This window comes from Cnephaeus nilssonii (assembly GCF_951640355.1).
Source record: "Cnephaeus nilssonii genome assembly, chromosome: 17".
Taxonomy (NCBI): domain Eukaryota; kingdom Metazoa; phylum Chordata; class Mammalia; order Chiroptera; family Vespertilionidae; genus Cnephaeus; species Cnephaeus nilssonii.
Window position 1 is genome coordinate 2,665,174 of NC_137088.1, and position 23,290 is coordinate 2,688,463.

Consider the following 23,290-nt stretch of genomic DNA (forward strand, 5'->3'; position numbering starts at 1 on the left):
TAGAGGGCCTTGTGGGCAACTCAGCTACCACCACTGGGTGTCAGCAAACAGTTCCAGAGGTAAAGAAACGGCCCGTGATGGACAGCAGAGTGTTTTAAACCAGAGTCCAGTCAAAGCAAGACGCATCAGGCACCAAAGCTTTATTAAAAACGCACTAATTTTTCCACAAATTGGAAAAGACTATCACGGATTTTAGCAGCAGAATGCACTCATCTGGTCCGTGCCAACTAGGGTTTTCTGCCTGCCCAGCGGCCTGACCTCGCCCTTCTGCAAGTGCCCGAGAGCCACAGCCAGTAGCCCAGCCCCTGGCTTCGGGGGCACAAATGCCCAGCAGCCAGGGCAGGGCCGTGTTTGGCCACAGAAATGCAGGTGATTCTGGGGCTCCCTGGGCCTCTGGGGCCGGAGGGAGCAGGGGCTGCTGCTGAAGGTCCTTTTGAAGTTCATTGATAAGCAGACTTGGTCTTCTCCACACCGTGGCTGTCAGCCTGTCTGGAGAGAGGAATGCTAACATGTCCACCCTTTCTTTTGCAGTCTCCTCTCCACCCTATCCCAGCCTCCCCCACCAGCCCCCAGTCGGGCCTGGACGGCAGCAACTCTACACTGTCCGGCAGCGCCAGCAGTGGCGTGTCCTCCTTGAGCGAGAGTAACTTTGGGCACCCCTCAGAGGCCCCGCCTCGAACCGACACCATGGACTCCATGCCCAGCCAGGCCTGGCATGCCGATGAAGACCTGGAGCCACCCTACCTCCCTGTTCACTACAGCCTCTCCGAGTCGGCCGTCCTGGACTCCATCAAGGCCCAGCCATGCCGCAGCCACTCAGCCCCGGGATGTGTCATCCCTCAGGACCCCATGGACCCGCCCGCGCTGCCACCCAAACCCTACCACCCCCGCTTGCCGGCCCTGGAGCATGACGAAGGTGTGCTGCTGCGCGAAGAGGCCGACAGGCCTCGGGGCCTGCACCGCAAGGCCTCGCTGCCTCCTGGGAGCACCAAGGAAGAGCAGGCCCGCCTGGCCTGGGAGCATGGCCGCGGGGAGCAGTGAGGCAGGCAGGCGGCTGGGACGCCGCCCTCAGAGCAGCTCGCCGACCATTCCAGGTCTGAAGCAAGTCCCCCCCAGGGAGCAGAGAGGCCTGGCACTCAGGAGAGAGCCACCGAGTCTACGTTCTACTGCCGTGAACGTGTGTGTTGCCATGTGCAGAGGCCACAGCAGCATGAGGGTTGTGGCTTCTCTTTTTATTTCATTTCTACGTTTCCATTTCTCGGGGTTTTCCTTTCGTTTGTGCGCAGTAGATGCTTTCTTCCTCCTGCAGTTCCAGGCCACGTGGAGCTCTGTGGAGGTGTTGCACGGACAGAACCGCTTCGCGGGGCCTCGGGTAGGAGCCCAGGCCCCTCCAGGGTGGAGATGCACAGAACGGAAATTGCACTAGGACCTCTTCTTTTGCTGTGTGGACAGAAGAGCTCATGGTTGTATTCAGGGATTGCGCGGACCACGTGGACTACATGTCACAGGTGGTGAACAAGTGGCTACAAGCCGTTTTGCACAAATGCCTGCCCACCTGCCCACTCTTGTCCAGGAATACTCAACTGAGGGGCTGGTTGGGCCAGCCTGCCAGCGCAGGCATGTGACTTGGCCTGACTGCATGCCCAGGGCACACTGCCAGGCTCCCACCGGCCAGTCCTGCCTCCAGCTGTCTTGGATTTTCCCTCCATCGCTTTCATTTCTCACCACTTGCTCCCTTCCACTCAATACACCTCATGCCCTGCAGGAGCCCCCTTGGCGAATGGATCTGCAAAGGTTAGCTCCCACCCTCTGGGGCCTGAGTCGGGGTGTGAAACCAAAGGGACCAGCCACCTTCCTCCCCAAGGCCCAGGAGGCCGCGTGTTGAGAGATGAGCTGGTATAGGAGTGAGGCCGAGGTGTGGCGGGGCCGGAAATCCTGAGCTTTCAAAGGTCGCCCGACTGCCTGACATGCAGCTCCTGAATCAGGGATTTTCAGCACTACCTCTGAGCAGAGGGTTGGCTGCCCAGCCAGGCTTCCAAGCCCTGAGGACTCACGGTCAGGTTCAGCGAGCTCCTGGGTGAGCAGAGTGAGGAGGGGCGTCTCCTTTTGGAGTCAGGGAGCCACGCAAGTTGAATTATCCTCTTCCAAGTGCCAAGTGCAGGGCCCTGCTCCGGGCGGTGGGGACCACCACTCAGGGTTCAGGGCGGGCAGGAGGGCAGCTTCTCCAGCCTCCCCAGTCTGCTGGACAGAGCGCAGTGGACTCTGGGAACTTTCGGGTCAGAGCACCGATTTTCCTCTTGCTTTATTATTGGGGGGAAGAGGGGAGGCAGTAGTATCTACCAGGGTGCTTCTAAGTTACTTTAAAAGTTGACACAGACTTTCTCTTTCTTTTGCTCGAGTTCACAGCTCTGATGGTCACAGGCTGCCTTCTCCTTGTTGAGCGGGCGTGTTCTCCCGAGCACCTTTCTGCTGGCCTGGCTGGCCTCCTGGCTGGCCCTGGGCCCACGACCCCCTTCTCATTGCCCCTCTTTCCAAACAGACAAGGTGTGGCCAGGGTGTTTTTCTCTTGTAAACAAACACCAGCTGTTTAACAGGAATGCCAGCAAGTAACCTTTGAGGAAAGACAGAGGGCAGCATCGCCTCCAGGGCCTGAGGGCGGTGCTGTGAGGATGCTCCCGCCTCTAGAGCGGCTGTCACACAGGCCACTCCACTGGGAGGGCAGCCCGGGACCTGGTGGTCAGTGTAGAGGGTTGGGTCCCAGCTTTGTATCTGACTCTTAGGTAGGAGGGGTCAGGCTTTAGGGCGCTCCTGAACCGGTCCCGGACAAGGCTGTCCTCACCTCACCTCTACCTTCTCCGCCAGGCGGCCCGGAGGGCAGAGGGCCGCGGGGGTCCATTGGCCTTCCTTTTTGCAAGGTGAGCCAGTGGGGGTTTGCTCTCCATTTCCCTAACTGGATGGCAAGAACAGATTCCAAATCCCTTTTGTTGGAGAATCAGCCAGTCTGAAGGGAAGTGGGAGGTCAGAGGTGAGAATCCTCTGAAGATTGTGAAATAACTGATTTTCATTCTTTTGAGCTTATTTGTAAATACCTATTTGAATGCTGTGTATTTGTACAGGAATTTGAGCAAAAAATGTATAGAGTGTGATGTCCAATTGGTGTTCAGCCCTATAAATGTGTTTTTAACCTCCGGCATTCTGTGCTTATTTAAAATTAGAACACTTCTAACCATTTCTTTTGTGTATTTATGTTTAAAAGGGGGGAGGGGTGACTTAAAAATTATCTGTACCAGAGAGCAAAGTTAAAAGGAAAAAATGTGTACTAGTGTCCCAAGAGGTACTTCACTGTATATATTGTGGTCGCATGTTCTAAAGCTAACAAGTAATGTGACTTTCAGATGTAAATATCTGCCCTTGACCTCCGCCCTTCCCCGCTCCCCTGATTGCTGTGATGTGAATTAAAGATGAAAACCTGACACTGACCCACTGCGTTCACTGGCCCGAGCAGCCCAGCGCCCTCCGAGCAGAGCCGCCTTTCCCGCGTCCGGCCTCGCGCTCGGAAGGAGGGCCGCCAAAGAGGAAACCTCCGCAACGCGGCTCTGGGTCCCGGACCCTCCGGGGGGCCCTGGCAGCCGGGGCCTGACGCTCGCTGGGACGCCAGCCACCTCGGCCAGGCTTCCGGGGCTGGGAGACTCGGGGAGCTGCTCCGAGGGAACAGACCTAAGCCTCCCCCTCCCACTGCCAGGCGGCGGGCACCTCGCCCTTCCTAGGGGAGGCCTCGGCCCGCGCCCGGCTGCGGGGAAAATTCGGACCCGGCCAGCGGGCCCGCACGCGCCGGCTCCCCCGCAGAGGCGGTTTCCCGGCCCCCGGGTCGTTGGGGAGAGAGCACTTCGCAGCCTTGCCGGCGGCGGCCGCCGTCCCTGCCAGCCTCGCTGGGTCGCGACTGACCCCGGAGCCCCTGGCCTGCGCCCCGAGTCGAGGCCCTGGGCGGGCGTGGGGCCCAGAACGGGGAAACGGGACAGCTCAGCAGGCGCCGAACGGCGGCCGACGCCACCGGAGCCAGAGGCGCCCCGCCTCCGCCACAACCGCTGCCCCTACCCAAGATGGCGGCCGTGCCGCTTCCGCCGCCGCCGCCCCCGCTTCCTGCGGACGCCCTCCTTCAATCAGCGGCCGACAACTGTCTAGGGCCGGGGGCGGTGCCGCCACCAGCCAATGGGGAAGGGCAGCGTGGAGCCGCCCGTCTGGGCTCTGGCAGGCGTGGTCCAATGGGGGCGCGGCGTGTGGGCGGGCGCGGGGCTGCCCGCCAATGGGGAGCTACGGCGTGCGTCCGGAACCTGGAGGCGGCGGCGGGCGCGGTTCAGTCGGACGGCGGCGGCGGCGGCGGAGGTGGAGGATGTGGGCCACGCACGGACTGGCGGTGGCGCTGGCTCTGAGCGTGCTGCCGGACGGCCGGGCGCTGCGGCCGGGCGACTGCGAAGGTACGGCGGGGCCGGGGCGGGCCTGACTCGACGCTGAGCCGCCGAGGGGCCGGGGCCGGGGCTGAGGCCGGAACCGGCGGGGCGGCGGCGGCCTGTCCCAGCGGGATCTGCCCGAAGAGGGGCCGACGCTGGGCACAGAGAACTACGTGGGGCGAGAGAAAGTTAGGACTGGGACGTGCTGAGCGGCCTGAAGGGGATAACGCGGAGTTTTCGTCCTTCCCCGCCGCTGGGCAGAGGCTCTCGGGAGGGCGGCCCTGGGCACCGCGCCGGGGCCGGGGGGCGGGGGGAGTGCGGAGCCGCACCGCGGGGGCCGGTGTGGTATTTGGAAATAAGCAGCATTTGGTTCGTCTGCCCTTCGGCCTCCAGTTTGTCCATTTGTGAGGTCACAGTGAGTCCGTGTCAAGGCCACGTTCCGTCTGGGCTCAAGCTTGACGGAAGAAACAGGGAGGAGCTGTTTGTGGGCATTGGGTGTACCGGGGACCCCGGCACCCGGAGCCGCGCTCCGGCCCACGGGGAGCCCGGGAGAAAAGCCGGCGATGGGAAGCGGGCCTCCCTCGGTGCCTCCTGTAAGAACTGCTGCCGCGTGACCTCCTGTGGGCTCGGTGCAGCTGGGCGATTGCTGAGCATCACCTCCCCTCTCTCTCTTCCAGTTTGTGTTTCTTACCTGGGAAGATTTTACCAGGACCTCAAAGACAGAGATGTCACGTTCTCACCAGCCTCTATCGAAAAAGAACTTATAAACTTCTGCCGCGAAGCAAGAGGCAAAGAGAATCGGCTGGTGAGTAGCTGGTGACTGTCCCCGCTGGCGCCGGCTGTGTAACCCCCTCCTCGCAGGCCGGGGCGGGGCCGGCCACTTGTCTGGTCAGGAGGCCTGAGTGAGTTCTGTCGGGAACTCGTGCCGACTGAAGTGCTTTCTCTGCAGGTGTTGTGTGTTTTGTCCCGTTCCTATTGACTAAGCACCTGCTCGGTGCTGGCGCTGGGGCTGTCTGGGGAGAACGGTGACAGGCAAAGGAAGGACGCATGGTGGGGTGAGAGGACAGGACAGGTCAAGAGCCTTTCTGGGGAAGGGTCATGGGTTGGGGAACAGCATCCCAGGCCGAGGGAACAGCCAGTGGGAGTGCCCAGAGGCCAGAACGAGCTTGGCATGAGCGAGGACAGAGGTGCCATTGTGCACAGGGTGGGCCCGGCCCGATGGGGGACAGGACCCCCAGTGAGGCGGTGGCTTTTGTAGTTTTCATTTTCTTGGCAGCCTGGTTCTGTCTGTCTGTCTGTCTGTCTGTCTAAAGGTTTGAACCCTGGTGGCTCTTCATGTGGTGGCTGCCAGTTCTGGGATGGAGCGTGTATTACGACTCGGGGCTGACACTGACTGCGTCTGACGGCCAGGACAGGGCGCCCGGGAAAAGCAGGCCCTGGCAGAGGAAGGCGATGCTCTGAGCTGTCAGTGTGTTTTGGAGGAGTGGCCACTCGAGCGCCGGCTCCTGAAGGCCGTGTCCTTTCTTGCTGTAGTGCTACTACATTGGGGCCACAGATGACGCCGCCACCAAGATCATCAACGAGGTGTCCAAGCCGCTGGCCCACCACATCCCCGTGGAGAAGGTCTGCGAGAAGCTCAAGAAGAAAGACAGCCAGATCTGCGAGCTGAAGTACGGTGAGTGTGGCCAGGCCTGCGTCCCAGGCCTCTGCGGCTCGGTGCCCGCGCCGTGGGGTCTGCCTTCGAGCTGGGTGACACACGGGAGCCCGGGGTATGTGGCTGAACATGGCAGATGGTGCTCAGTGGGGGGTGCAGATCTGGCATCGTAATGGGTGGAGGTCAGAATAGGTCTCGTTGGGGTGACTTTTCAGCAAACTTGGAAGGAGGTGGGACATTAGCCAAGGGAATGGAAGAACATTCCAGACAGGAAACGGGCAGTGCGGAGGCAGCCAGTGTGGCATGACAGGTGGTGAGCTGGGCACAGGGCGCCTGGCAGGTTGGTGAAGACAGGTCTGGCTGTTGGTCTGGACAGAGTTGGGGACATGGGTTTGAGGGCTGAGGAGGGTGTGGTGTGACCTCCCTGGGAGTTAACGGGCTTTTCCTGGCTGCAAGCTCTGAGGCCGCGCGACCTTTGTCATCCTGGAGGAAGTGCTGTGTCCAAGCGGGCAGGCCGGGGTCGCGCTGCCTCGGGTCTCCTGCTGGTCGGTCTCTGCTGGAAAGAAGGGTCAGGGCCAGGATTGGTGGTTTTCTTCTGTGCCATTTCAGTGTCACCAACACACTTCATTGGGTGTGAGTGTCCAAAGTCCCGTGTTCTTGTGTCAAGGACGGCTGGGCTTCCGAGAGAGACCCTGGGCGGTGGGTGGTTCAGGTCTCTCTCGGTCACAGGTAGTGGAGAGTGAGCACCTGACTCGGGGCCTGACCGAGGCCTGTGCTGGGCAGTGGGCTGGGGGTCTACCTGCTCTGTCGCCCTGAAACTGTCACTTTACAGTAACTTGACCTCCACCATGACTAGTTAGAGGCGCTTGGGCGGCTGTGCCTCCATCCCTGTCCCTGGCGACACTGCCAGCAGGAGCCCGGCCTTCCTGGTGAAGAGGCCAACCCCCTCGGGGGCATGGGCACCGACACGCCGTGTGTGTCTAGAACTGTCTCCCCGTGACCAGTAGGGCTGCTTGTTTAAGGGGTGGTTGGCTGTGCAGGGGTCCCGCCTGGGCCTGCTGGGGGTCTGGCCGCCCCGCCCAGCTGGTAACTCTCCTGCTCTCCGCAGACAAGCAGATCGACCTGAGCACAGTGGACCTGAAGAAGCTGCGCGTGAAAGAGCTAAAGAAGATCTTGGACGACTGGGGGGAGACGTGCAAAGGCTGCGCCGAAAAGTCCGACTACATCCGCAAGATCCATGAACTGATGCCGAAATACGCCCCCAAGGCAGCCAGCTCTCGGACTGATTTGTAGTCGGCCCAACCCTGGGCACTGAGGGAAGGAAGCAGTTCAGCTGTGTCTTCCCCAAACAGCGTTTTGTAATTTATTCTCTAGACCAGCTCCTGACCGTGTCGGGTGTGGAGCCTGGAGCTGTCCTGATGTGCTGGCCCTCCAGCACCCCTGTCGGGGGTCCCTTCCTTCTGTTGCTGGTTTTCTCTGGGACTTCAGTGTGTCTGGGATTTTTTATTAAAGGAAGAAAACTTCTAGCTGTCCTTGGGGAACTGAATCTGAAATAGGGTCTTACCCCCATGAAGATCCCACCGGCTGACGTTTCCCAGTTTCCAGAGTTTCCGGTCCATTCACGTTTGTGCCCCGACCATCAGTGCTGGGGATGCCAGGGTGGGACACGGGCTAGGCTGTCAGGTTGGGGGCGGGGGGGGACCCAGGAGGAAGCTGGGCTTAATTCCCACAGTGACTGTCTCACCCTCGTGACCGGCTGGAGGCTGCACCGCTTCTTGGGAGGCGAGGGGGTGGAGTCAGATACAAGGGAAGGGCGCACATCCAGCAGTGGTTTCCTGCGACGACGACCAGTAGCTGTTGAGCACTGTCACGTTTCTAAGATGCTCTTGGCCTGGCTGCTCCGCTCTCCGGATCTGGCCATGGAGGCACTTGCTCATCGGAGTTTGTGGTCTAGTGTCAGCACCAGCTCTGGGGCCTCACTGGGCTTTTGCAAGACCCGGAGGGGTCGGTTTGTCAGAAGAGCCCGTGCGAGGCTGCCTTCGTCTTTACCCGAGAGGCCTAGCAGCTGAGGTCCTCGGGGCCTGTCCCCACAGCTGGTTTTTCAGTTGCTTTCTGTGGGGTTGGTGCTTCGGCAGGAGCTGTGACTCAATGGAAACATCTGTTCCTCGGACCCGCGGAGACCACGTGCAGGGAAGGACAAGCAGTTCTTGCCAAGGACTTGCTCAGCCCTTGTCATTCGTGCGGGCCTGAGCTCAGTCTGCCTGCATAAGGCCCTCTGTGCAGCCCACGAGTGCGTGGCAGCACCGTGTGAGGAACGCCAGGAGGCTGAGCCACTTCGCAGGCCAAGATCAGGGAGGAACCGGGGCTCTTAAGATCTGACAGGCAGTGTCCTGAGCCCAGGAAAAGTGCTGGGAAAATCCACGGTGGGAGCCAGAAGTCTCAGAAGATGGTGCTGCCTCAGCTTAGCCCCCTAGGTCTGTGTCCCAGGGCTTCTGTGTCCCCAGGCCACCGGGAAGACAGCCCGCGGCCCGAGGGCTCACCCCATGGTTATGTGGGAGCGGGTTGCAGCAGGTCGTGCAGTGCTGCGGGTGTTAAGGCCTGTCTCGCTGCCCCCGGAGCGGCTTTCCAGTGCGGGAGGAAAGGCGGTGGGCAGCCACGTTCCTGTGGCTTAAGTTGTGGGCAGGTTCTGCGATGGGTCCAGCACCTCCCCGGGCTCCTCACTTCACCTCGGAGAGGAGGGCCTGCCCCTGGAAGAGGGGTAGGAGGGCCCTGGCCAGTGAGGTGAGCGTGGCAATCAGGTTAACTAACTAGTGGACTTGGCCTTCCCTGCGCCCTTGCAGCCCGCTGTCTGGGGCCAAGGAGCCTATTCCCACCCCAGAAGTTGCAGGTTTGTCTCGGGTCTCTGTGCCTCGGCCTTTGGTGGGTGGGGATGGGGAGCTGGGGGCGCTGCAGGTGAACCGAGTTGTGAGCGTGGGTCCTGGACCGGGCCTAGGGAGCGGCGTGCTCCAATCCTCGGGGTTGTCAGTCCTGAACCCCAGTCGGGAGACGCCGCGGTGGGGCAGGAGGGATGCTGCGTCCAGGCGCGCACAGAGGGAGGGTCGGGAGCGGTGCGAGCCGCGCGCTCGTGAGCACCGACTTCAGCGGAGCCCCAGCCTCAGCTGCGTTGGCCACACGGTGGCGCCAAAGCACCGCCCGGCCGGGCTCGCCCGCAGGCCGCGGGGTCAGGTGGCCCGGGACGGCGCAGGCCGCTTACGCACGCCCGGCGCCGCCTCGCCCCGCCCACCGCGGGTCACGTGGCGCGGTTGGCGCAGCCTGATAACGCGACGCCCAGCATCTGGGCGCCGCTCCGCCCCGCCGCCGCGCCGAGTCCTTTTGTCCAAGATGGCGGCGCCGGGGGCGCTGCCTCCTCGGCCGCCGCCGCCGCCGCCGCTGTGAGGGGCCTGCGGGCCGCCCGCCCGCCCGCCGCGCCGCCATGAAGAGGCAGAGCGAGCGAGACTCGAGCCCGAGCGGGCGCGGCTCGTCATCATCAGCCAAGCGGCCGCGGGAGCGCGAACGGGAGGCGGAGGCGGGCGGGCGGCGGGCGGCGCACAAGGCCTCCGTCGGCGCCAAGCACCCGGTTCCAACGCGGACCCGCGACAAACCCCGCGGCAGCGGAGGCGGCGGGAGTGGGCATCGTGACGGCCGCGGCGCCGGGGACGCCAATCACCGTGTGAGCAGCGGCCGCTCCTCGAGCTCAGGCGCCGGCGGCGGGGGACGCGGCGGCAAGGCCTCGGGGGACCCGGGAGCTTCGGGCGCTTCGCCTCGCTCGTCTCCACTGCCGCCTCCGCCGCCGCCCGGGGCCGAGCCCTCGGGTCCCGGCTCGTCGGCGGCCGCGCCCGAGTACAAGACGCTGCTCATCAGCAGCCTGAGCCCCGCGCTGCCCGCCGAGCACCTCGAGGACCGGCTCTTCCACCAGTTCAAGCGCTTCGGCGAGATCAGCCTGCGCCTGTCGCACACGCCGGAGCTGGGCCGCGTCGCCTACGTGAACTTCCGGCACCCGCAGGACGCGCGCGAGGCCCGCCAGCACGCCCTGGCCCGCCAGCTGCTGCTCTACGACCGGCCGCTCAAGGTGGAGCCGGTGTACCTGCGCGGCGGCGGGAGCAGCCGGAGGAGCAGCAGCAGCAGCGCCGCCGCCTCCACGCCGCCCCCGGGGCCGCCCGCGCCCTCCGACCCGCTCGGCTACCTGCCGCTGCACGGGGGCTACCAGTACAAGCAGCGCTCCCTGTCCCCCGTCGCTCCCCCGCCCCTGCGCGAGCCCCGTGCCCGCCACGCCGCTGCGGCCTTCGCCCTGGATGCCGCCGCCGCCGCCGTGGGGCTGTCGCGGGAGCGGGCCCTGGACTACTACGGGCTGTACGACGACCGCGGGCGCCCCTACGGCTACCCGGCTGTGTGCGAGGAGGACCTGATGCCTGAGGACGACCAGCGGGCCACGCGCAACCTCTTCATCGGGAACCTGGACCACAGTGTGTCGGAGGTGGAGCTGCGCCGCGCCTTCGAGAAGTACGGCATCATCGAGGAGGTGGTCATCAAGAGGCCTGCCCGCGGCCAGGGCGGTGCGTACGCCTTCCTCAAGTTCCAGAACCTCGACATGGCGCACAGGGCCAAGGTGGCCATGTCAGGCCGGGTGATTGGCCGCAACCCTATCAAGATTGGCTACGGCAAGGCCAACCCCACCACCCGGCTCTGGGTGGGGGGTCTGGGACCTAACACCTCCCTGGCCGCTCTGGCCCGGGAGTTTGACCGCTTTGGGAGCATTCGGACCATCGATCATGTCAAAGGAGACAGCTTTGCGTACATCCAGTACGAGAGCCTGGACGCAGCCCAGGCCGCCTGCGCCAAAATGAGGGGCTTTCCCCTGGGGGGGCCAGACCGCAGGCTGCGAGTGGATTTTGCCAAAGCAGAGGAGACTCGGTACCCCCAGCAGTACCAGCCCTCCCCCGTCCCTGTGCACTACGAGCTTCTCCCAGACGGGTATACCCGGCACCGCAACCTGGACCCCGACCTTCGGGTGCGGGATAGGACCCCCCCACACCTCCTGTACTCAGACCGAGACCGGACCTTCTTGGAAGGGGGCTGGACAAGCCCCGGTAAGAGCTCTGACCGCAGGAACAGCCTGGAGGGCTACAGCCGCTCGGTGCGCAGCCGCAGCGGGGAGCGCTGGGGAGGAGATGGGGACCGGGGCCTGCCCAAGCCCTGGGAGGAGAGGCGGAAGCGGAGGAGCCTTTCCAGCGACCGCGGGAGGACCACCCACTCCCCTTACGAGGAGCGGAGCAGGACCAAGGGTGGTGGGCAGCCGGCCGACCGGGGCTCCGACCGCACCCCTGAGCGCAGCCGCAAGGAAAACCACTCCAACGAAGGGACCAAGGAGTCGAGCAGCAACTCCCTCAGCAACAGCCGACATGGGGCTGAGGAGCGGGGCCACCACCACCACCACGAGGCTCCAGACTCTGCCCACGGGAAGAAGACACGGGAGAGCGAGCGCAACCATCGGACCGCGGAGGCGGAGCCAAAGCCTCTGGAGGAGCCAAAGCAGGAGACCAAAAAGCTCAAGAACCTCTCGGAGTACGCCCAGACGCTGCCGCTGGGCTGGAGCGGGCTTCTGGTGCTGAAGAACAGCTGCTTCCCCACGTCCATGCACGTCCTCGAGGGGGACCAGGGGGTGATCGGCGGGCTCCTCAAAGACCACTCCTCGGGGAGTAAGTTGACTCAGCTGAAGATTGCCCAGCGCCTCCGACTGGACCAGCCCAAGCTCGACGAGGTCACCCGACGCATCAAGCAGGGGAGCCCCAACGGCTACGCAGTGCTGCTGGCCACGCAGGCCGCCCCCGGCGGGCCCGGCCCTGAGGGGGTGCCCCTGGTGGAGCCCGGCCTACAGAGGCGGCTTCTCAGGAACCTGGTCTCCTACTTGAAACAGAAGCAGGCGGCGGGTGTCATCAGCCTGCCGGTGGGTGGGTCCAAGGGCCGAGACAGCACGGGCATGCTCTACGCCTTCCCGCCCTGCGACTTCTCGCAGCAGTACCTCCAGACGGCGCTGAGGACTCTGGGCAAGCTGGAGGAGGAGCACATGGTGATCGTTCTGGTGAGGGACACTGCCTAGCCCGGCGGCTCCCAGCTCCGCTTGCGTCACAAAAGCAGTCGTTTTAAAACCTGACCCGCTGCCTCGATCCTACCCCTTGGTTTCTCTCTGCTGGGTTGTTTTGGTTCATTAGGGGGAGACCAAAGTCCTGTCCCCACCAAAACCAAGTCCTTAGGTTTTGGGGATTTTTCTACCGTGATGAGAAGGGACTCCTGTCGGGTTGCTTTCTAGTGTACGAGATACTGTCTGCTGTGTTCTGTATTTTTTTATTTTTTGACTAACTGTATGGAAAGTTGTCAGTAAAGCCTTTGTCAGGATGGATTTTTAATCCTGTTCAGAGTTCTGGTTTAATCAAGTTTTTCCCCTCAAAGATGGAAGACCTTCCCCACAAATGCCCTACGTCGTCTTCCTGGCACCGGTGTATTGCCAAGTCCTGCTGCGTTGGTTCTCAGCCCCTCACCTCCTTGGGCTGAGTCAGAACTGGATTCACACTGGTTTTCCATCTTGGCTGAGAGCAGGTGGCTTCAGTTTGCACACTGCCGTGCCAGCTGCGCGGAGCTCTGCAGAGGAAGGGGGTGTGCCACGGGTGCGTAGGGAGCAGCTGCGGTAGTTGTTGGTTTGGGTTGTTCGGCCCTAACAGCTCGTGTCCACCTGTGTGAGCTGTAGCTGTTGGACAGAGCTCCCGTCGCCAGGCCTCTTTGGAAGCAGGCGGTCTGGCAGCTGTGTGATCCGATACTGCTGCCCGAGGGTCTTGGTGCGACAGACCGTGCGGACTCCCTCTTGCTCAGCCTCCCTTCTGGCCTTGATGCAGCCACCCAGGGACACCCAGTTGGACCTGGAGCTGTCAGACTCCCAGGGACACTAGCGGCCACGTGCTGGAATGGGGGGGAGGCAGCTTTGCTTGCTTATTGAACTTGTGAATTCCAGCGCTCCCTTGGGCCGCTCAGAACCGATGGTCAATGTGGAGGTCTGTGCCGAGTCCCTAGAGCTTGGTGGGGGACGCTGAAGATGTTTGTGATGCTGCCGTGGAGGCAGCAGGTGAGGAAGATGCTGTGACCTAACTCCCAGGTGCAAGGTGAGTGTGCCTAGGCCTCTTGCCCGGATACTGAGGCGGCGGAGACCCCTGGGAGATCGGTGCTCCTGTGGGGAAAGGGCGGGGTGCTGGGCGCGCTAGAGCTCCGCTCCATTCAGGGTGCCCAGGCTGGAGGGGCGTGGAGGCGCTGGAGCTGGGAGGGGAAGCGCTTGCAGCATTAAACCGTCATCACGCATCTCTCTCTGGTAAGACTGTGGCCAGTGCTGGCAAAGGAAACCCGTGTCCTACAGCCGTTGTCACTGGAGAACGGCCCACGCACCATGGACTGTTCATGTGTTGGGATGTCCAAAGGGTCATTGTCAGGGATGAGGGAGAACGGAAGCTCCAGTGAGAAACGAGCCCCCACGTGACCAGGGACTCCCGGCCCGGTGGCCAGGCCATGCTTGCAGGTCTAGCGCGACCCCAGCTGGCTCTCGGCAGCGCAGGTGACTGCTAGGTGGTTTTGAGGGACCGTCGCGAGGGCCTGGGGGTGCTGTCCACAAAGACAGGAGGTGTCTGAGACCTTGAGATTTAAAACAAGGGGGAGGTGCCCGGGAAGCCTGCTCTCTGGGCTCCTGCTGGTGCTCGCCCAGGAGAAGCAGCAAGTTTGTAACAAAACATTTGCACAAATAAGTGGGCAACCAGTTTATTGGCCTGTTGTGTGGAGCGAGGGGAGGGCTGGCCCACCGCCCGGCAGGCTTCCTGCAGGTCTCACCAGTGCCGGCCACCGGCCAGAACAGAAGCCTGGGAAACCTGGCTGGAGACACTGCAGCCTCGCCTCGTCCCCCTTGAGGGCTACATCCGTGTTCTCTGGTCCCCAAAAGAACTCGAGTGACTCCCTCCTGCCCCTCACACCCTCTTCTCAACCGCTTCCTTCGACTCTTAAGACACAGCAGGTGCCGTGACCTGTCAGAGGGGCCGCGGCAGCTCAGGTGGGCAAAGCCGAGCGGAGACGCTGCCACTGCGGGCGCCAGCGCCTCCCTGGGGTCCACTAGGTTGTTAAAGGCAAAATCAACATGAGGGCTCCTCCTAGGTGACTCGCCTGCGCCCTGGTGGCATGAGGACGAGGGCTGATGCTTCCGTGGCCTCTCAGGGCGCTCCCCTGCGGGTGTGTTGTCAAGGCAACCAGAATTTGGCTTTCCTGCCGGAGGCCCCTCCCGAGAGCCCTGGTGCTCCCAGGAGCTCCTGCCACAGTCAGGGAAACAGTGGCTCCGATAATGACTAGAAGAATATAGTGCTTTTACTATTTCTTTACTTTTAACCCGTTTTCTTCTAATCCATTCAGCACCAGCAAACTATCTACTGGTTAGGTGTTAGCGACCTATTTAAGCTGAGGCATGACGCAACTTAGGAGCCGAGACCTCTGCTCTCTAGAGGACCAAGAGGTACCTGAGCGACACAGGCGCGCTTCGGTGTGTGACAGCTTGTGGTGCTCCGAGCCCAGCAGGGCGTCACCAGCCCCTGGTGAGTTTAGCTGTCTGTCTTGCTTGTTTACTTCACAACCAAATGTGTCCCCTCTTCTCTGAGCTACGTACCTACATGATAGAAACCAAGAAGCTGTTACTTGGGCAAACTCACAGGAAGAAAGGCATCCGGGTCTCTCATGGTGGGAAGGGGGCGGGGGGGGGGGGGAGTTAAGCACCTGGTATTGTCCTTGGCGGCAGCACAGTTCACCCCAAGGCTGGTTGCAAGAGCCTGTGAGGTAGCTGCCAGCCCCGCTGCCCCTCAACTGCAGCGCTGCCCCTGCACGGCCCCCTGCCTCCCAGGGAGCAGCAGTCGCCCCCGAGCTGCCACTCCTTAGCTCTGCCGCTCCTCCCTCCCACGGCCCAGGACCCCTCACTTTCCAGCCCCACGCCTGCGCTCCAGAGCGGCCTTCCTGGTTCAGAGCCGGGGACAGGCAGGTGTCCACGCGGGCAGGGCCCTGACGCCTCCCGCAGCCCCGCGCCAGGTGCTCTGGTGCAGACAGTGTGGGGAGCTGCAGGCCAGGCTGGGGCAGACCTGGGACGGAGCCCCTTCTCTCCCCAGAGCTTTTGGGCAGAGGTGTCCTTACCACCGTGCCGACTGCCTCTCGGAAGGCGGCTTCTCTCCTGCATGGCTAGAGCTGCAAGGAAAGGGACAGACCCACTTTGGTAAAAGGACAGGGAAAGGCCGTAGCAAAGACAGGCTTGTAGTTTATTTTGTATTTTTTTAAATAAATACACTTTACATTAAAGAAAAAGGCCTTTGATTTGTAATTTCCACATTGGGGAGAAAGGAAAGAGAAAAAAAGATTTTGAAAAAACTGAAGGACAAAGAAAACTAGAGGGAGTGAACTCATATCCTAAGATCCCTCAACTCCACGAACCAGCATCCACACAGCCTTGCTGCCCAGCCCAGAGCCGATGAGTCAGCCTTCCTCCCACCCTGGCCCAGAGGAGAGCAAGTCAACCTGACAGCTTGTGAGGCAACAAAACAGGTTAAAAATCATATATTATATTTATAATAAAATAGTCTTCATCCTTATCAGTTTAAGAAACCACGATTTTCCTTTCACTTAAATACGTATGTAAAAATGCCTCCGCATTGTTCTTTAGACGCCATTTTCTTCCGCAGAAAATGCAGTGGGACAAGGACCTGGTGGATACAAGTTCATACCCTCAATTACAAATGCTTGGCTTTTTTTTTTTTCTTTTTGAGTTTTATAAAAAACTATTCTCGTTCTTTAAGTAAAGAACATTATACAAAGAAAATATATTGTGAAATGACCCCAGAAACGTGTTTTTCCCTTGAGGAAAGGTATGTCCATCCGAGGAGAAGGGACAGACGAGGGCCTGACCGCTGGTGTCTTGGTGGCTGTTAGCTTTGGACGGGTCCTCGGGGCCCAGGGGACTCTCCAAGCCACAGTCCTCCGAGTGCAGGCCAGGCAGTGCCCTAAGGACGGCCCTGGGAGGAGGGAGGGAGGGAAGGTGGTGTGAATTCATTTGACTTAGGTTCTCGCCTGCCAAGACTTCCACGTGGTGATGCTCCTCACTCGTTCAGAGATAAGATGATGTCATCTTCCAGGTCAGAGTTGTCCGAGCTGTCGGCTGCAAGGTAAGCAGAGGGAGAGGCCAGGTCACCGCTGGGCTTCTAGCTTTCAGGAGGAAGCGACTGAGGTGCATACACTTGTGTCTGGAACCAATGACCTTTCCAGAAAGGAAAAGGCACCCACCCACCCCTTGGAGCAGGCTCTGGAGAATTCACTTCTTGGCCAGTCACCCCTGGGACCTCCTGCTCTCACCTTTCAGAGGGCCTGAATGTGGTGTCCTCTGCGTCCTAGCGGCTCATCCTGCCTTACATACAGACCCTTAAGGGACCAGGCAAACCCCCCTCAAGCTTCTACCCATGATGCTTTGAAAAGCTGCAAAGGGGCCAGGCTGAGGGGAGCAGAGGGAGCCCCACAGCCCTTGGGCCTCGGGAGTCCTTCAGGGCTGGGCACGGGCCTATCTGAGCCCAGGACCTGAGCCCACGCAAGGAGATTTCTCTTTAACGCCTTAGCTCCTCTTCCCAAAAGAGCTCAAGGCAGAGATTGTCACCCTGGGATTCTGTGCCCTGCAGTTTCTCAACTCAATCTGCAGGGAGCAGACTCCCTAAAGCGGCAGGCCCCTGTGCCTGGAGGCAGCGGGACGAGCTGGGATGCCCTGCAGCTGTGTCTGGCTGGCCACAGTCGGAGAGAAGCCTAGTAGCTCACTCCTCACGACTCTGGTTAATTTGCTGAGTGAAGAAGGTAAGGGAAGGCCTACGGCCCATTTTGATTACTCACAGCTGTGAAATGGTTTTTAACAAGGGCTCCCCAGGAGTGGGCAGACCCAGCCCTATAGCCCCCCAAGTGCCCCCGGGCCCTGAAGTTCCCACAGGAGAGGACGGCTGCTGGGCCCAGAGACTGAATCCGCTCGGAAAAGCTGAGGAAGCGTGTTCCCAAACCTTCATTCACTACAATCTCCTTTAGGAAGGAAACGGAAGTGGATCAAGTAAAATCAAGAAAAGCATGGCTGACTCACGGAAGTCCTGAAAAGCAGCGAAGAGGTGGCCGGAAAACCAGTGTTCCCGGGCCGAAAAGGCACAGCACGTATCAGATCACAGAACCAACAGCTGATCACACAGCCGCCTCGGCCTCCTCGCTGCCAGGACTCGGGAGGAAGTGCAGCGGGGAAGGGCAGGCCCACTCCCCAGAGCCAAGCTCATATCCCAGGTGCCCCCGCTATGAGCCACCATTGCCAGACCAACTCCCGGCACCTGCGCCCGGCCCAGGACCGAAGCCCTGGAGGATCACGGATCACGGCACAGCCCTGAAGCACGTGAGTGTCAGGTGCAGGTTAGAGAACCTTCAGGGCTTGGTGCTCAGGGGTCAGGACTCGCCCTCTGCCAGCCTCAGCCTTTTAGCGCCTCTAAGTGCTCAGAGACCCTGGTCAGGCCCTCGCCTTCGGAAAGGCCCTGTAGATGGGAACCATGTTGGCACTATTTAGCCCAGGGGTCCTCAAACTTTTTAAACGGGGCCAGTTCACTGTCCCTCAGACCATTGGAGGGCGGGACTTTAGTTTAAAAAAAACTATGAACAAATTCCTATGCACACTGCACATATCTTATTTTGAAGTAAAAAAACAAAACGGCAAAAACACCCGCATGTGACCCGTGGGCCGTAGTTTGAGGACGCCTGATTTAGCCTGTTGCTCTATAACATACAGGCTTGGGGGGCGGGGGGTAGAACTGACTGGAACAGAGACCAGTTAAGGAGTTCGGGTTCTGCGTAGAGAATCCAGCACCAGGGGTGGGGCCCAGGCCCCTGCAGGGGTGGGTGGGGCTCAAGGTGTGGTTTTCTGGGCTTGGTGGCTCGGTCAGACCCTAAAGGCTCCACAAGCCCCAAACGGAGAAGCTGCTGCTCTGAGGTCCGTGTGAGCGAACGGCCAGCAGACAAGGGCCCAGAGAGTGTGCTCTGCCCTGCGAGCAGCGGTGGGTGTAAAACCGAGCAATGGCGCGCACGCTGCAGGTGCCACCTCGTTGTCACCACCTCAGCTCTCGAGCCCAAGCTAAAGCGTCCTCGAGTTGCCATCTATTATGGCATTTCTACATCACAAATCTTCCCACCAAGTTAAAGTAACATTCTCGCTGCTGACAGAACTAAGGTTTTCCAGATTGGTGGGGACTAGGAAAGGTTTCCTAAACTAAACAGGAAAAGCTGGAGGAGGCAGTAAATCTACAGGCCAAATAAAGCTTTGTGGCTTTATATTCCAATGAAGAAGGAGAATGAGTGAGGCTCATGGCGGGCACCTCACCCGCTGCTCCTTAGCCTACCTTACTGCTTGTAACTGGAGGGAAGTGGAACTGGGGCCTGTGTGTCACTATCCCGATGACAGAAGAGGTTCGGTAAAACTTGCCCTGATGTTGTCAGCACTGTCCCTTGGCCCTTAGCCCCTCTTACCTGGCCCTCTGACCATGGCTAGGGACAAAGCAAGCGTCCCTCACTGAACCACCCTAACCTCCAGCATGGGAACAACAGCAGATGGCACTCCCTCCCAGCCCAGAGGACCGTGAGAGAGAGAGTCTGCCCTCAGCCAGTTGCCTTCAATCTTGAGGGCCAGAAGCATGGGTCAGATCTCTCTCCTGCTCCTGGTTATAAACACCGAACATCTACTATAAAGACACTTGGCATCTGTTGGGCCCAGGCCAGCACAACACAATTTCCATAGTGAAGTCAGTGTTCTGGATCGGTGCCCTTCAAGGCAGCCACACGAGTCTCCTGCCACTGGCAATGTGGACACGGGAATGAGGAACTGAGTTTTTAGAACGATGCATCAGTGTCAATGGCCACGTGGCTAGTGGCTGTGTTGGGTGTAACGCCCTGGCTGTGGGAAGACGGGCCGGGTTAGCTACACGGAAATGGCTGGCTGTCGCAGGGATTACACTGTCAGGTAGGCAGTGACCTCAGATGCTGCCCACCGTGTCCTCTGGAAACACTCGTGAGCTGCGGGGCTGGCAGACCCTGAGAACTGTCAGCTGGTTCCTCAAGACTCCTTAGCATATAGTCAGGGACAGTCTGACTTCAGAAGCCTTCCTACTGGGAAATTGCTGGAAACAGGGAGTTTTTCTAACTTGGAATAGAGGGGGGAGGAAGATAAAAAAAAACACAAAGAAACCTGTGCCCCTGGTCTTTAAGGCAAAAGCAGACAGAAAAGCCCACAAGAGGCTTCTGTTGCTGTAGAAGGAGCGAGCGGTCCAGCAGGTGCCAGCTGGGCCCTCTGTTCAGGCCTCTGTTCTGAGGCTCACCCTCTAGACAGCCAGGACCATGACCCCGCGTGTCTGGCTGCTTTCACACAAGAGAAGAGTTGAGAAGCTGCAGCAGAGACCATGTGGCCCACAAAGTAAAACATTTACTGTCCCGCCTTTACAGAAATCATTTGCCAGCCTCCGTTTTAAAGATGAGAGCGAACAGCTGTTTGGTTACATAGTCTGATGGGAGAGCAGAGGTCAGAGATGGGAAAACTGCTTTTTCTCAGGGGCCAGAGGGTGGGATGGACAGGGAAGGAGCAGAGAACTCCTGGTGTGGCTTCCACACTGGGCGGGGCTGGCACAGGGAAGGCATCTTCCCCTGGAGGCCCAGGCTCAGCCCCATGGTCGTCCTGGACTTACTGTCCCCCAGGATCAGTTCCACTTCCTCGTCTGCATCGGAGTCTTCATCCTCCCCGTCCTCTCCCTCCTCCAGAAGGTTGGCCAGCTCCTCGTCAGAGGGAGAGAAGTCATTGTCCCCATCCTCCCCTGCGTTCTCATTGTTGTCGTCCTCCTCCAACTCCGCCTCCAGCAATTGGTCAGTGTCAAGGTCATCGAGATCATCGGTGTCATCGTCATCTTCATCGTCGTCTTCCTCCTCCTGCTCCTCCTCCTCCTGGTAAGAGAGCATTAGGTCCGTTAGGAGGAAACAGAGGCCTGGCCGGGGAGTTTGCCCCACTTCCCTAAGGACGGGAGGGAACTGCCAGTAGAGGGCGCGGTCACCGGGTTAGCACAGACTCGGAGCCAGCAGACTCATCAGTGAGGCAGCGGCCGGCATGTGCATGGCCCCCAAGACACCAGACGAGGATGACTTACTCCATGAAGGCGTTACTGGTCACGCAGCCCTATCCAAAGAAACAAAACTCGCTTTACAGAGGCCTCTGCCACTGACGGTGTAGCCTCCTGGCTAATGACCCCAAAGGGGCTGGCTCCTCTCAGTCCTGCACCAACCAAACCAAGTGAAATCAGAGGCGGCACTGGACAAAAGCTGCTGCCCCTGGAATCTGCCTGTTCTCCTACCTAACAAAATGAAGAACAGCTGCTGCGCCATCAGCTCCTCAGCCCTTCACGTTCTCGCAAGGACGTGAATAGACCTGTCACAGTGCTGCCGTAAGCAGCAGGGTCTGAACCAAACAAAGCAGACGTTCACTGTCCAGAACACTCACAGATAAGCCGTGTTCTGTGCTAGAGAAACTGTCCACCCTTGCATTCCGCCACAGATTCCACTTTGCACTAGTATCCAAACTGTTTCCCTTCAAGCAGAAGAGGACACGGCGCCTCTTAGCTTTGACCAAGATGACAGGTGTTTCCGGGTAAATGTTACGAATAGTCACTTATCCTCCTGCTCAAATATCAACAGCTTGGCCAGTAGGAAAAAGATTCTACTTCCTGCAATAATAAATAAAATATAAAATGCACTTACTCCATCAGCCAGCTCACCGCAGTCTCCCTTCCCCTTCCATCTCCGGTCTACAGCTCTCTGCGACCTTATCCCTTCCAGAAGCTCCATGCGCTGCCCATCTTCCAGAATTACAGCAATGACTGCTGACTATCTAATACCAACTTCGTAGAATCCCAATTTCTTGTTAATTGGTGTGACTTAAGTCAGTGGTTCTGCTCAGGTGTAAGCATCAGAATCACCTGACAAAACACACATGCTAAACCACATTCAGGACCCCGAGAGCCAGTCCTTACAAATGAGGCTCACACGGGTGGAGTTTAGAAAGGTTCCCCAGGAACTGTGAAATGCCCCCAATGAAGAGCCAGGAAGCACAAGATGACCTCTAAGTTAAACAGCTTTTAGCCTGTATTCCCTTCAAAACTATAACCAATCCCTTAGAAAACAAACGTCTGGTCATCCTTTAAGGTGGGAATCTAAAAAAGAATAGCAGAATAACTTTTCTAAAAATGTAATTCAAACCCAAGCCTACGGTCTTGATATTTCAACATGTCATATTTTGTAAAAAAAAGCTCCTGCTTTTCTTCCTTTTGACATTTGTCCCGGTGTTAACTGTCCTTAAAAGCTACAAGTTCATTTCCGAGTTGTAAATACTTTTGTTTTTCTCTTCTCACTGAAAAATCTAATGTACATTTTAAACTTAAAAAAAAAAAAAAAAAGGCAGCTTTTCAGGCGTCCCTGACCAGGCTTACAGCAGGAGCGTGACCCACGAGCACTCCCCCCACCCCCGCTCCTGGCCGTAGGAGGCACAGCATGCAGTGGTCCCGGGTTCCAAAATGGATGGAGAAAAAGAGTATTAGCCCCTTGCTTTTTAATATAAATGTAAGGTTAACTATAATTAGTTGAAAAGTATTGGCTTTTCAAAATCTAGGAACTATGATCAATTACTAATCTTTGATTTTGTAATTTTCCTAAAAGCCAACATCAAAGTTGGATTTAATTGATTTTTAAAAACAAATACCAAAATTCCAGTGTATAATAGGAGCTTTGATAAGTGGCTGGCTTATCTCCGCTCTTATCAAATTGCCTGAAGGCCAGCAGCCTAGGAACCTTAAGAACCAAAGATTATAGCTGTCACATCTATACAGGCTTGTGTGCCAGGCCCGGATCAGATGGCCGCTGACCGTCCGGCTCAGTGTGCTGTGCTGAGGCGGAAGGCAAATTCAGAGGTGCTGCTCCAGGTGCCGGCACCCCTACGCACTGAGTCACACCTGGGACACGGAGAGGAGAAGACCTGCGCGCAGAGAGCAGATGAGGACAACACTTTAAATAGCAAATGACACGTGAAAAGTAAGACTCCAGTTTTAAAATCAGGTGAAGCACACACAGGAAAGGGGAGAAGTGAGGAGAAATGTGCTGGAGATAGTAAATGCAGCAAAACACAACTGCGTGATTCTAGGAGGGCATGTGAGTCAGCAGAATTAAGGAAACTTGCTTAAATAGATATGGTCTAGCCCAGCCGGCCTGGCTCAGTGGTTCAGTGTCAGCCTATGAACCAGGAGGTCACAGTTCAATGAATTCCCAGTCAGGGCACAAGCCTGGATTGCGGGCTCGATCCCCTGTAGGGGGTGTGCAGGAGGCAGCCAATCAATGATTTTCTCTCATCACTGATGTTTCTATCTCCCTCTCCCTTCCCCTACCCCACTAAAACATCTCTAAATCAAAACACCAAGGACTTAAGGGTGAAATCAGTTTTCAAATGGATGTCCTTCATATGAAATGGGCCAGGGGCCACGGCGGCAGAAGGTAGGAAACGTGCCCAGATCCTGTGCGACGCAGAAGCAATGCTAACTCACCCCCCACTGCACACCACACCCACACCTAGTCTCCACGCTGGAATGCTTGCGGGCTTCTCCACAGACTGGGCCTAAGGCCACTCATTAGGGCCCTCTGGAGCCTGCTGCTCTGACCCTCGCTGTCCATGCCAAGGACACTTCCTTGTCCTTCCTGCCTCAGTCGCCAGGGAGCAGCATTTACCAGACAGAGCAGGGCAGGCTGGAGGAGAGCTTCCTCTTGTCCTGCGGTGGCCCCTCTCCCCACCCACAGCACCTCTGCCCTTAAAGCGGAGACAAGCACCAACACTAAGCAACACCACAGCGGGAGGAGAAAAAACAAAAGGAACCCAACTCTGCAACAAGAAAGTGAAGCCCTGGTCATTGATGTTAAACAGGAAAGATCTGCCGAAGCTCTTTGGAACCGATACGGACACTGTGCTGGCAAGCACCTGGCACATGACCATAAACTAATCCCCTCGGAAAGG

The 23,290-nt window shown here is 58.9% G+C and overlaps 4 protein-coding genes across 14 annotated transcripts in view; 3 read left to right on the forward strand and 1 right to left on the reverse strand.

The window, feature by feature from the left end:
• The window catches only part of DOCK3 (dedicator of cytokinesis 3), a 175,967-nt gene extending 172,367 nt beyond the window's left edge, over positions 1-3,600 (forward strand). For all 10 annotated transcript variants that reach the window (XM_079794397.1, XM_079794396.1, XM_079794399.1 and 7 more), the window contains one exon: positions 532-3,600. In XM_079794397.1, the coding sequence (XP_079650523.1) occupies positions 532-1,041 (510 nt within the window). In that variant the 3' untranslated portion in view covers positions 1,042-3,600. The remainder of the gene's footprint in view (positions 1-531) is intronic.
• Positions 3,601-4,319: 719 nt separating this feature from the next.
• MANF (mesencephalic astrocyte derived neurotrophic factor) lies at positions 4,320-7,628 on the forward strand. Its single transcript, XM_079794952.1, has 4 exons — positions 4,320-4,475; positions 5,126-5,253; positions 5,982-6,123; positions 7,211-7,628. Exons 1-4 carry the CDS (start codon positions 4,391-4,393, stop codon positions 7,393-7,395), a joined length of 540 nt encoding a protein of 179 aa, XP_079651078.1. The 5' UTR covers positions 4,320-4,390; the 3' UTR covers positions 7,396-7,628.
• A 1,789-nt stretch (positions 7,629-9,417) lies between these two features.
• RBM15B (RNA binding motif protein 15B) lies at positions 9,418-12,545 on the forward strand. The gene has a single exon (XM_079795131.1). It carries the CDS (start codon positions 9,575-9,577, stop codon positions 12,236-12,238), a length of 2,664 nt encoding a protein of 887 aa, XP_079651257.1. The 5' UTR covers positions 9,418-9,574; the 3' UTR covers positions 12,239-12,545.
• Positions 12,546-15,440: 2,895 nt separating this feature from the next.
• Positions 15,441-23,290, reverse strand: part of DCAF1 (DDB1 and CUL4 associated factor 1) — a 50,840-nt gene continuing 42,990 nt past the window's right edge. Inside the window, exons 23-24 of one of the 2 annotated variants that reach the window (XM_079795130.1) lie at positions 19,935-20,187; positions 15,441-16,354 (exon numbers count right to left, since the gene is read on the reverse strand). In XM_079795130.1, coding sequence (XP_079651256.1) covers positions 16,296-16,354; positions 19,935-20,187 — 312 coding nt within the window. In that variant the 3' untranslated portion in view covers positions 15,441-16,295. Of the gene's footprint in view, positions 16,355-16,886; positions 20,188-23,290 lie in introns of those variants that run through there. The other variant, XM_079795129.1, reaches the window with a different exon arrangement.